General features: G+C 43.6%; 1 protein-coding gene across 5 annotated transcripts in view; it reads left to right on the top strand.

Annotated features, from left to right (window-relative positions):
- The window catches only part of RUNX1 (RUNX family transcription factor 1), a 176,088-nt gene extending 167,680 nt beyond the window's left edge, over positions 1-8,408 (top strand). For all 5 annotated transcript variants that reach the window (XM_074601680.1, XM_074601669.1, XM_074601707.1 and 2 more), the window contains one exon: positions 2,514-8,408. In XM_074601680.1, the coding sequence (XP_074457781.1) occupies positions 2,514-3,007 (494 nt within the window). In that variant the 3' untranslated portion in view covers positions 3,008-8,408. The remainder of the gene's footprint in view (positions 1-2,513) is intronic.
- The last annotated feature ends 3,867 nt before the right edge of the window (positions 8,409-12,275 follow it).

Below are 12,275 nucleotides of genomic sequence, written 5' to 3'. Positions count from 1 at the left end.
GAGAAGGACGAAAAAAGATCTTCTTCATAGCAACCAGAAAATTTCAAGTAAAAAAGTTTATTTCATCAAGTATTTTACTTAGAATAGTATTTTTTCATGACAGAATTGTTTGAAATCAATGTTTATCAGCTATTTTGATTGTCAAACCCTATACAGGGGTGCCTGATGTATGTGTACTTGTAGGTGTGGACACATGAATCAGACTGAATGGAGATGTTAATCCCATTTTACCTCTACCAGTGTGGCGACTGAGCTTGCACTCTGATAAGTGAACGCACTCAGCATTAAAATGCAGTATTTTTTGCATTGCTGTAGTGCCCAAACATCGTCATTTCGTACCAGGGCCCTTATTCTGGCACGCATGGTATGAACACCAAAGGTTTCCATGGCGGCTGCCCCCCAGGAGTGCACAGCCTAAGAGAAGATAGCCATGTACGCGTGGAGTAACTGTACACTGTGTTTCTTTTGTGGCACACGGTGAGCATGGAGGTAGAGCACCAGCACTAGGGCTTGTCGGTGCTTTTTGTGCCCGTGGTCACAGTGATTCACCTTGGGGCAGGCAGAGTTTCTCCATGACTTGTGAAGGAACCTAGAAGAGCTTCGTTCACATGTCTGCATTCTTTCTTTCTTGTCTTGGTTTTGTACATGTGGGCTGATCTCTACATATCTTAAGTGTTTTTTTATAATGCTTCCAAAATGTTACTTCTATATTAAATGTCATTCAGTATTCCCAGAAAAATCTTTCACAATATTTTCTCCCCAATCCCCTTACTGTCACACACACTTGCTGTCTATCTAAGAAACTTCTCCTTGTCAGAACAGAGGAAATTTTAGGGTTTTTTAGGCCTTTCCATCTAAAGACACGGTGCCTCAAAAGAAAAAGCAAAGATATGGGAAATACTTGAAACACCTTGACATTAAATCTCATTATTCTGCTTTTTGCCAAATTGGGCAGAAGAAACCCTCATCTGACAAGTGATGTGTCCAGGCAGTTTGGAAGTTTCAAGAAGTTTGATTTCTTTCTCAGGAATGAGGTGTGAACGTACCATTTAAAACCTGGCAGGTTGTCAGATGCCATCTTCAGCCTTAGCTACTCTGAAGCTCCAGCCATTCCATACCGTAGTGTATCTTGCCACGTTAAATCTAAAGGTCTGGGGGAAGGAAATGTGGTCAGGGGTCCCATTAATCTTCCAGAAAAAAATGTAAGGCAAACTCAAAAAGGAAGCATACAGCGTGCGTCAGAGCTTTTCTAAGAAATTTACAGAAATTCATCAAAGTGTGCTGGCTGTGTCATTGACGAGCTTTCAGAACTTGGCACTGGAGTGTGTCTGCTCTAGCTTTAAATCCGGTCAGAGCCAAGAGCTTTTGTTTTCCCTCTGCTTCTTCTCATGAGTATTTCCTTCAGCGCATGGCTCCTCTTCTGCAGACTCCACGCCTTGTCTGACAGAAGAAGTTGTCTTCTGGAAAGATTTTTTCTTAATTATTATTGTTGTTATTTTAATCATGCATAGCTGCCAACTCTAGGGACTGACACCTTCCATTAATCTGAGTCATGACGAAGATCCTTCCTAAAGAGGCCATTATCTGCTCCGCTTGTTTAATCCTTGCACACCAGGGAAGGAGGCGACGGGACCGGGCATACTTCCATGTTTGTCAGACAAAGCGGAGCAGGATTTGACTGTCCTATAAAACATTTCGCCTAGCAGGATGAGAAAGGCTTCTAGCACACACGAAAGGAAGAAAAAAGGCCAACCCCCAAATATATCATTCTGCTTTAAAAAGGCAGTACTATTGTTGTCCTTTTTTACATCCTCATTAGAGCCAAGATATTCAGAAGTTAGTAACAATTATGTAGACGTTATATGAGGATCTAGATATGAAGACCTTGAGTGAATCTGATTTATCTTGACCAGCGTTGAGAGTTGGTGGAGAACTGTGCTCCTAAGTGGTGACAGCTGGGCTGAGCCTGTGTGTGTAAATCCCCGCTGTGCAGGTTCGTGTACCCGAAGAACAATCTCTGCACCACGGAGCTTCTCATTTGAGTCAGCAAATAAAACTGGGTGCAAGGAGAGACTATGCAAAAGCTGGACAATTTATATTTAGGTCCCATCAGTGTCCCTGGTGAGTCAAGTGGTGCTGGGCAAGGAGCTTGAGATCTGTGTCCCTGTTCCTCACCCATCCATCCACCCGCTGAGGACAAGGACACTCTGGAAGCGTCAATAATTGCACGTGCTTTACGGTCTCTAAGGGCAAACACATACACATACAAAACAGGGCAAGAGCTTGGCACTCCTCTTTGATTGCTGCTTTACTGAAATTTATCCAAAACATCTGGATCCGTGAGCGCCACGATGACTGCATGGAGAGCAGGTGAGGGATAGCTCTGTTCCGGCAGTATCATCCCTGCTTCAGTTAACCATAGACCAAAGTGTGGCTGTTGGTTATCGCCTCGAACAGGTGAACCTCTGTTCTGACAGTTCAACAGTTCTCTGTCTCCCTTCTCCCCCCACCAGGTGCTTCTGACTTGACTGCGTTCAGTGACCCCCGGGTGGGAATCGACCGCTCCTTCTCGGCGCTCCCCTCCATCTCCGACCCTCGGATGCACTACCCGGGAGCGTTCACCTACACGCCGACGCCCGTCAGTTCAGGGATAGGAATTGGTATGTCTGCCATGTCCACAGCCACGAGATACCACACTTACCTCCCACCTCCCTACCCTGGCTCGTCGCAGGCCCAAGGCAGCCCGTTCCAGACCAGCTCACCCTCCTACCACCTCTACTACGGAACCTCTGCCGGCTCCTATCAGTTCTCCATGATCTCGGGGGGAGACCGGTCCCCACCACGCATCCACCCCCCCTGCACCAACGCCTCCACGGGATCGACGCTCCTCAACCCCAACCTCCCCAACCAAAGCGAGGTGGTCGAGGCAGAAGGGAGCCACAGCAACTCCCCCACTAACATGGCCACCACGGCGAGGCTAGAGGAAGCGGTGTGGCGACCATACTGAATGAATTTTAAGTAGTTATGGGCCAGGACTAACGTGTTTTCCATTTCCCAGTGCCCGTAGGTATCCCATAAACACCCATCTTGCTTATGGGCCCTGCCATCTTCATACATCACTTTGAGAAGGAAACCCTCCAGAAGCCGGTGCTCCCAGGAGCGGTGGCGTGTATTAGCCAGCCCCTGGCAAAGCGACGTTGCTCCAGCAAAGGCTGAGCTTCTGGAAAGGAGGACGCCTGAGTTGGTGGTCCAGAGGTAGCGAGGGTGGGTAGAAAAGTACCCAGTCTGTTTCCAGGCCTGTGGCTTTCTAACCTGCCTGTGCTTGAAGGTCTCCACAGCCCTAAAGAGAGTTTCGGTTCACTTCTATTTTTAAGACTTAATACCTAAAAAAAAAAAAACTTAGTGAGTTTACTGCATCTTCTGGACATATTAACTGTAAGGAGGTATAGGAAGATTCCCAGAGGGAAACTGTGAACGCTTCTGTTTTAGCAATGCTGTGAATGAGAGGTTTTATATGTTGAACTTCATTCTTTCTTTTTTTTTTTTTAAACCATGTTGTATATTCCAAAGAATATGGAAATTTTTTATTGCTGGGGTTTTTTTGTTTTGTTTTGGGTTTGTTGTTTTGGGGGTTGTTTTTTTTAGGATGCAGCTCATCCTGCTTTGCATCTAATTTGTTTTATTTCTCTTGGCACCTTATAAATTGCAAAAAGAAAGATTTTACTCTTTTTTTTGTTTTAATCATGCTTGCTTCTTTCTTGCTTTGTGAAATGAAAGAATCAGCCCCTTTTTCAATGAGTTAATTTAACTTTTTTCTCTTGGATTTTTTTTTTTTTTAAATACAACGGCTACAGCCTTGGGTCATTTTCAACTACTGTACTAGTTTGATGAGTTCATTGATATTTATGCTTGATATTTAGACTTTTCTTATTTGTTGATACTATTATTATTTAAATATGCCTATATTAAAAAAGATCAGCAATTGCCTTTTTTTGGTAGCAGCCAAAGTCAAATTTATCACATTGAAAAAGGCTGGAATAACGATGGGTAAAGTGACCTAATTACCTAGAAATATTGTTTACAATTATCTCACTCTCATTTTACTCAGCTAACTGGGCTCAGATCCTCAAAGGCATTTAGGTGCCCAGCTCCCACTGGAATGATTCAGGCACCAAAATCCCTGTGAATTTCTGTGCTTTCCCACCCAGTGGAGTCATCTCTCCCTACTCCTTCCTCGCTTTTCCTTCTTCACCCGTTGTGGTGACCCTCAGGGTCAGTAATCAGGATGTGCACATTTCATAAGGCAGACTCAATATTCTCTAACTAAATACATCCCCATTCGGCCCCATTCTGCTCCCGAGCTTGCCTGGGCTTCCCGAGAGTGCCGGTGGAGGCCTCCAAGTCTTTCAAAAGCGAGCGCCAACACGCAGATGGCATGGCAAGGGTGCAGCCCTGGCTCCGACGGAATCGGTGTGAGATTTGCTCCTGGCTCAGCGGAGCCAAGATTACTGCGCAGTACAAAAGCCACGTTCCAGTGCGCTGGAAAATAGATCAGTCCGTGCATCACAAAGTAACTCGAACTGGACAGGGTTGTCTAGCTCATCTGGAAAGCAGGCTAGCAAAGACGGGCCCTTAACGGTTCCTCCATCATCATCTTCTGAGGGGAGAGGAAGGGTCTTTAAAGCTGGTGCACACAATATTCTGTCCTGTAGCAAATACGCAAGGCTTATACTAACAGCATGTTAATACAGAGTCGTCATCGTTGCCCATCGTTACAGCACAAACATATCAGATGTCACTGTAAAGTTTATGGCACTATTTTATTTGAGGGTTTGGTCTGAATGCAGTTGTTGTACTACTCATTAATTGCAAACTGCTGATGTTGACACGTGTGCGTTCCAAATTAGCTGATTATTATTTAATGTACCTCTTAAACGAGTGAAACAATTGCAGGTCAACTCAGAGAGTATTTGAAAGCAGGACTTCAGATCAGTGTTTGATGTTTAAAAAAAATTAAAAGGATTCAAATTAAAAAGATCCTTGGCTGCAGGCAGCAAAACAGCTGGACTTATTTAAAACCATTTGTTTTTCAAGTTTTCTCTTTTTTTATATGATTTTGCTTCTTTGTTTAAGTCAGATGCAGTAGCACTTTGGTATTGAAAAGTTACAAATTGAAGAATTTACATTGCCAATAAGGTCATTTTTGTGCAGAAAATGGGGAGTGTTTCAAGAGATCTCAGCAAAAGTTCAAAATGGTTCTGTTAAAATACATGCATGGCTGTGTGCTTTTCATTTAGCATAATATCCTTCATCCTTTTCTAGAGTTCGCTCTTAACAAAAAAGGCAGAAAACACTGAAATTATATCAGAACAGTTAAAAATACATTTTGGAAGTATGGAGACCTTGCTGAATACAGACATACAGAGAGCCTACCTGCTGTGACATTTACATAGTTAGAATCTCACCTCTTCAGTAGCCTAAAAAAAAGTCCTTCTTCACTAAACAGTAGCTCTGTTGCAGAATCCATCTTACATGTTCTCTGTCGCTGTGCCATTAAAATCACCATTTACTACAGCTCTCACATCTGCCTTGTGACTGGACCACCCAAGTGCATAGTAATGTGAGCATGAACCCAGAAGTGAGGGAGAGGAGAGGACCTCCGAGGAGCCAGATGCCAGTGCAGAGGGCAGGGCTGCTGTGGCCGGGTCACCTCAGCCCAGTGGCAGAAGTGAGGTTGATGTGGCTAGTACACTCCCAGACCTGTTGCCACAGACTGCTTTCTGCTAAAGCCCTTTGCCCCTTTTAGCCCGTAGTATTGTACTACTCTTGAAATTAAAAGATCAGGGATTCACAGGAACGGGGAGTCGGCATATCTTTGCCTGGAGATTAGAGCTAACCGACCATTTTTTATGTCTACACACCTAATTTCTTTACATTTGTCCTAAAGGTGAAGTTTAATTTTACTCTCCCTGGTGTGAATAGGAGGAGGAACTGCAGAACCGGTCACCACGCTTACTCTGTGTCTTTACTGACACCTAACAAAACCCTGGGATTTCCCAGTGCCTCACTTGCGATAATTACCAGCAACTACACTTTTTGCGTCTAACCTCCTGGTGTATGTCAAGCACAGCACAAAGCTGCACCCTCTTTACAGAGGAAAAGCTAAGTTCATTATCTTTTCCAATTAGTCTGTTTAGTCACTGTGGGTCTCAGTGTATTCACACAAGTGCTTATGAGAAACCACAGTTTACTCAAATCTGTATTTTTGTAGCTATCCCCTGTCCCGCTATGGACAGCAAAGATCTTCAAGGCTGTAAAAATGCTCACATGTCATATCATAAGAACACATAGCAGGCAGAAAGAGGACACTTGGATAAAACATTTTCCCCATTCACACATCTCCAAATTATAGTATGTAAGTATATATTTTTATATATATATTATATATATATTTATACAGTTTTATCATCCCGGTAGCTTAATGGAATCAAAAAAGAACCGTTGTCCTTCTGTTTTCAAGGCGCAGGCAGCGGAGCGCCTTAGATACCTTCCCCTACCCAAACAGCTAATGGCAGGCCTTACTATCAGCTTGTGTGTTCCTTTCACAAGACACAACTCGTTGTCCAGATGCAGCTATACCAAACAATTTCCAAGTAAATACAGGGCCCAGCTCTCATTTGCTCTAAGGCCCATTTCTTTGCTCTAAAACAATGTTTATGCTCACTTCAAGAGTTCCTGCTACATTTCCAGGGTGATGTACCAGAGTTTTAGTGCAAGGGGGAAGTGGATGCAGAGTGCATCCCTGCTAGGGAGGATTTGATTTGCAGAATTAAGCCAAATTATCTGCTGGAAAGGAGAAAAACCCTTTCCTCCAAATGGCCCACAGGCTTTGTCAGAGTGTTCCGAATTGCCTGCACTCTTGAAACATTCATTACTGCTTTCTGGGTGACCTTTTCCATTGGTGTATTTGAAGATTCAGGAGAAGTGGATCATTTTTCTATTTGAGCAAAACACTTGCTTGTTTTCCTGCATCGTAACATTTTCGTATTTTATTTTTGTTAACCTTGCTTGGTCAGTACCGATCACTTGGCATTTTTCTCCTTGTCCTAAAAGGGTTGCATCAACAGAGTTACTTGTATTTATGTATGTAAATAGATTTCAAAAGCTTCATAGCAAAATATTTAGTGCTTGTAATTACTCCGCATTTTTTTCATTTTTCTGTGTTTTTAATGAACTTACCTTTGTGTTTGCTTAAATACTGTAGTGAGACTTATTTCTTTCCGAATTAGTTATTTTAGGCTTCAAGATTAACTACATTTTATTCACTTTTGTAAACAGTTATAGCATGGTCTCTATTCAACACTCTTCACTTTTTTGTGGTAGGGGAGAAATGAACGTGCAAAAAGTCTGTGGGTTATTTGTGGTATTCTGGGTTTGACAGCTACATCTTTCTTTAAAACAAAAAACTAAACTTTCAGTCTGAGGTGGCCGCGTGGTAAAGTCTGATGGGAGGACACAGCGGGAGACGCGCTCCTATCAGACTGGCATCGGACTGTGCTTGTTCAGCATTTACCGGCTATGTTTACAAAACAGATGCTGCAGCATCCTGGAACAGTCACATTTTCCCTTGACACTTTCATGCTGAACATTTCCATAAGGGGAAACTACCAGGTTCTGGAAGTTTGCTTTTTTGTTTTTGATTGCAGGGGATTTTTCTTTTTTTGGGGGGCGGAGGGAGGGGAGGGAGGCCGCTGTTTTTTTGGAATCAGATAGGACAAGAGAATAGAGTAGATTTTTCCCCCACTACAGGAAGTCTCTAGATACCACATCAGAGTAGACTCTTGCTGTACATAGGGATGGCTGTATCCAGCACCACGGGAGAATTCATTACAACTAGCAAACAGAGCAGCTGGACTGCTGCGTTAGTTCTAATGAAGACTTTCTTTCTTTCTTTTCTTTCGTTCGTTCTTTCTTTCTTTCTTTTTCTTTCTTTGTACCACAGTTTCCTCTGTAAATTCAATATCATAATTAGTGTGAATGACAAATAAAATGTTTGACAAGTATGCCCATTGGCCTGGTGCGTTCTTTCATCCAGGAGAAAGCAAGTCTCTCCAAGCAAAAGTAACCATCAGAAAAAGAATATTGACCATGTATCACTTGCAACATCAAAATTATGTTTCCAAACCTTTTTTTTTTTTTGCTGATTTCTTTCTTTTTTAACATAAAATGGCATTTTCCTACTGTGGAGTGACCTGGCAGAAGGCCTGCTATCCAACAGGACTATCAAAATAGGACTGAAAGGAGACTTTGCAGGTACAGAAGCCTAGTAATTGCATTATATCTCTGCCTTCTTGATTAAATTTCAATAATTCAAGGTCGTCTACAGCTCTTATTTTTCTCTCTTAATCTTTTGCCTCTTGGGTTTGATCCTTTTTGATATTAATGAGTTGAACCTTACTTCAGGAGCACCAAAACAGATAGTTTGAGGTCATATTACTTACAAGGTACATTGGTTGTTTTTCTCTCTACATAAATAATGAAACAGTAGTGTTACTGAAACATTAATATGGGGGAACCAAGCTTTCAAAATAAGGAAAAAAAAACAGAGTCAATATTGAAAGTTCAATCTGAAAGCCTCTGTATCTATGCATATATAGATAGATATAAAATCTTCTAATACTGGCTCTACACAATACATTGCATTATATTAAAGAAGCCTTCAGTAGTATCCTTCTACACAATAATGTATATATACAAAGATGAATTTTCATCTACTACTACCAGTGAAGTGAAAAACAAGCTACAAAGCAAACTATTAAAGGTATACTTTTTCTGACAACTTGTCAGGTAGCAAGCACTCCAATTTCTCAAATGATAATTCATATTATCTTTTTTTAAACTAGAGCCAAGATACTATGACAAAACAGCTACTGAATTGCAGGTACTTGAAGTCCTAACCTCTTCAGAGGTTAGAAATGCTAACGCACACCTCTGACACGGTTACTGGTTACCCTGCTCAGTGTGATCATCTCGCATTTCTTTCTGCCACAATCTGATATTATCCCAACAATATCGCACTTATATTTTTGCAAGGGTCCACCCTACTGGTTCTTCTCCTTACCCTATGAAACCCAAGAGCACTTCTGTAGAGGTGGATGATGAAGTAGAGCACATATTTATTTTGTTTCTTACTGCAACACAACAGGAAAAGAAGCTACAAATAGCAACAGTCAAAACAAAAACAAAAATATTACGCCCAAGGGCATCTCATCAGAAATATTTGTAGCTAGATTTTGAAGACTATGTAGAGGACATACCAGCAGAGTTCTCATTTTATACAGGAGGGTAAGGCATCCGACTGCCATGACCATTTTAACCGGATGCACATATCCCACTGCCACTGAGGCTGCCCGTCCTTGTGAGAAAGGCCATGTCTTTCTTATGTGACAGCAGCAGCTCAGGCATTTGTGCAAGTCCCTCCCAGCCCCAAGCCCGCCAGCTTTCACAGTTGTTGGGCTATTCCAGATCGGTGGCACCCACTACCTGCAAGCTGAATCATAGATCTCCTAGGTTGGAAGGGACCTTTCAGACCGTCTAGTCTAACCATCAACCTGACACTGAAAAAACCCATCACTAAACCATATGTCTAAGCACTATGTCTACCCGTCTTTTAAAAACCTCCAGGGATAGTGACCCAACCACTTCCCTGGGCAGCCTGTTCCAATGCTTAATAACCCTTTCAGTGTAAAAATTTTTCCTAATATCCAGTCTAAACCTCCCCTGGTGCAACTTGAGGCTGTTTCCTCTTGTCCTATTGCCTTTACTTGGGAGAAGAGACCGACCCCCACCTCACTACAACCTCCTTTCAGGTAGCTGTAGAAAGCGATAAGGTCTCCCCTCAGCCTCCTTTTCTCCAGGCTCAACAATTCCAGCTCCCTCAGCCACTCCTCATAAGACTTGTTCTCCAGACCCCTCACCAGGGAGGAAGGGAGAAAGGGAAGAAGTTTCCCTCTCCTGCCCCTCTGCCTTCCTCCCTGCCCAGGGAAGCTGGCAAAAGGGGGTGCCGAGAGCTCACGAGCCGGCAGTGCGCAGTCAGGGCAGCCCCCTGGGCTCCCTGGGCACTTGAGGTGGCCACGCCATGCATCTTTTGGCAGCTGAGAAAGGCCAGCTCAATCCCCCACCTCTGGCTGCTTGAGGGGGAGGAAGAGGAAAGGGCAAAGAGGTTGATGAAGACTAAGGCTGGAGGCTGCTGTTGGTGAGAGGAGGGGCTGGCAAGGGTGAACGCAAAAAGTTGTTGATTTCTCATTGCACCTCACACCCTGACTGACAGCTTTTAATGACCTTTAATTACGAAGGCTATTGTCAGGGGTGTTCTCCCACACTGTGTTGTTTGACTTGCGCAATAAGGAAACAGCCGTAAGCCAGGCTCCAGAGCAAAAGCAGCTAATTAAATACTATCAGCCTGCAAGGCACCGTACAACTCAACACAGATGTCCTGGAAAGACAACACAGGTGTGTTACCTTCAGTGTACATGGCATTTTCCCTCTTTTCAGTGGCTTGTCTCATGAGACAACAGGCTTGGATTAGTGGTGCAGTTTACTGTGCCCGGAAGTAATATCCCTTTTTCTGAGCAGGCATGGAAATGCTGGTTACTGGCACAGCATGTGGTCACAGAATGGAGAATAAACTCTGTATTATCTGCTCTGAGACAGACCTTGTTCACAGCATTCATAGCTTAGAAGCCTATCACCACTGCAACTGCTACGATACTGGAAGACCTTGTAATGGCACCGTGGTTTCCAGACATGACTAAAATATGACTCAGTCCAGCACTGTAAATGGGCCAAAAATACAATTTATCTGTGGCCCCATAACTTTTTACAATTCTGGGCTTTTTACAGTTCTATAAGATGATCTGGGAACATATCTCGACTATTACTTTAGGCACCCCCTTCTTCTCCCTGGAAGACAGCACCTTTTTTCACTGTTTAACTATGTTGAGGGCTCACATTAACTTTGCCACTGGGATGGCCTGTGGAGCAGAACTTCTAATGTAGGCAGGATCTCAGGGAAGGAATGTCCGAATTACAGCTCATCTCAACTCTTGCCTGCTGGGGGAGGGAGGCACAGTGTAGATAAAAGCATGTTTAACCCTGAGGAGAAGGAAAATAAAAGTTCAGAACCTACAGGTCTTCATTGGAATGTCTAGCTACTGAATTAGGAAGCTTGTTTTCTGGTTTTAAGTTACAGGGACACCTAGAAGTCTCCCAGACTGGATTAGTCAGCACGAGTCACTGTCTGGGAATTGTTTGGGTTTGCGAGAGGAGGATAAAACAATTTAGAAAGAAAATCTAATACACAGATTTAAAACATAGCCTGCTTTCAGAGCAGGGAGGGGGTTAGGTCTGATTCGTGGGCTTTATAAAACGCTGGTTCCTAAGGGTAGGAAGGCTGTCAAAAGAGAGAGAACCTGTTCCCTGCTGATGCAGAATTGTTTCCTGTAGCATGTAAAAAGTGCCTCCGGCTGTTTTACTCTCAAATTCCCCAAACACAGGAACATCTGTAGCTTTTCTGGGGAGGCTTAGACGGCGGTCTTACTACTATCTGCTGCTACACTTGACACATCCTGTAAGCAGAGAAGCGAGACTGTATTCAGGGCAGCCTGCAGTTACAGTTCCTCAGGAGGTCTCTGACATCTGGGTGTGCTTCACGCGACCACCAGGTTTATGCCTGTTGGCTGTTTAGACCCGTTTCCCCTGTTTTCTAACACCAGAATCCCTCAGGACCAAGACCTCCCAGTTCACAAGGCAGCTCCTCTTGCCGTCTGCAGGGACACCACAGCTACGAGGGTGCAGGTTTCCTGGCCCTAGGAGCTCAGCGGGTGCGTGCCTGAGGGGCACTGAACGCCATGCCGCAGAGTGCAGCCCCCGTATTCCAGTGTCCTCTAATACCAACAACTGCTCAACTTTTTTGTATATCTTTCTTCAAAGGAGCCCAGTGGTCAAACTGTATTACATCTTTGCATCAGGTGAGCATCACAGGCATGGAAATCCTTTGAAATTGGCTGAAAATCAGCTAATTTTCACTGAAATGGTAAAATCCCTGCCTGAAGCCCTGTGGCAAACTTCACCCTTCCCCTCTTAAATGTCTGTGTTAAAGAGTTGCTCTGAAACAAGGCAATACGGGTTACTTTACACAGAGAATGTTTCATGTTTCACTTTCACCATGTAAAACAGTAGCTAAATTTGTGGAGGGGGAAAGCAACTGTCCTCCT

This window comes from Larus michahellis, chromosome 1 (assembly GCF_964199755.1).
Source record: "Larus michahellis chromosome 1, bLarMic1.1, whole genome shotgun sequence".
NCBI classification, from domain to species: domain Eukaryota; kingdom Metazoa; phylum Chordata; class Aves; order Charadriiformes; family Laridae; genus Larus; species Larus michahellis.
This window is presented reverse-complemented; position numbering and strand designations above follow the sequence as displayed.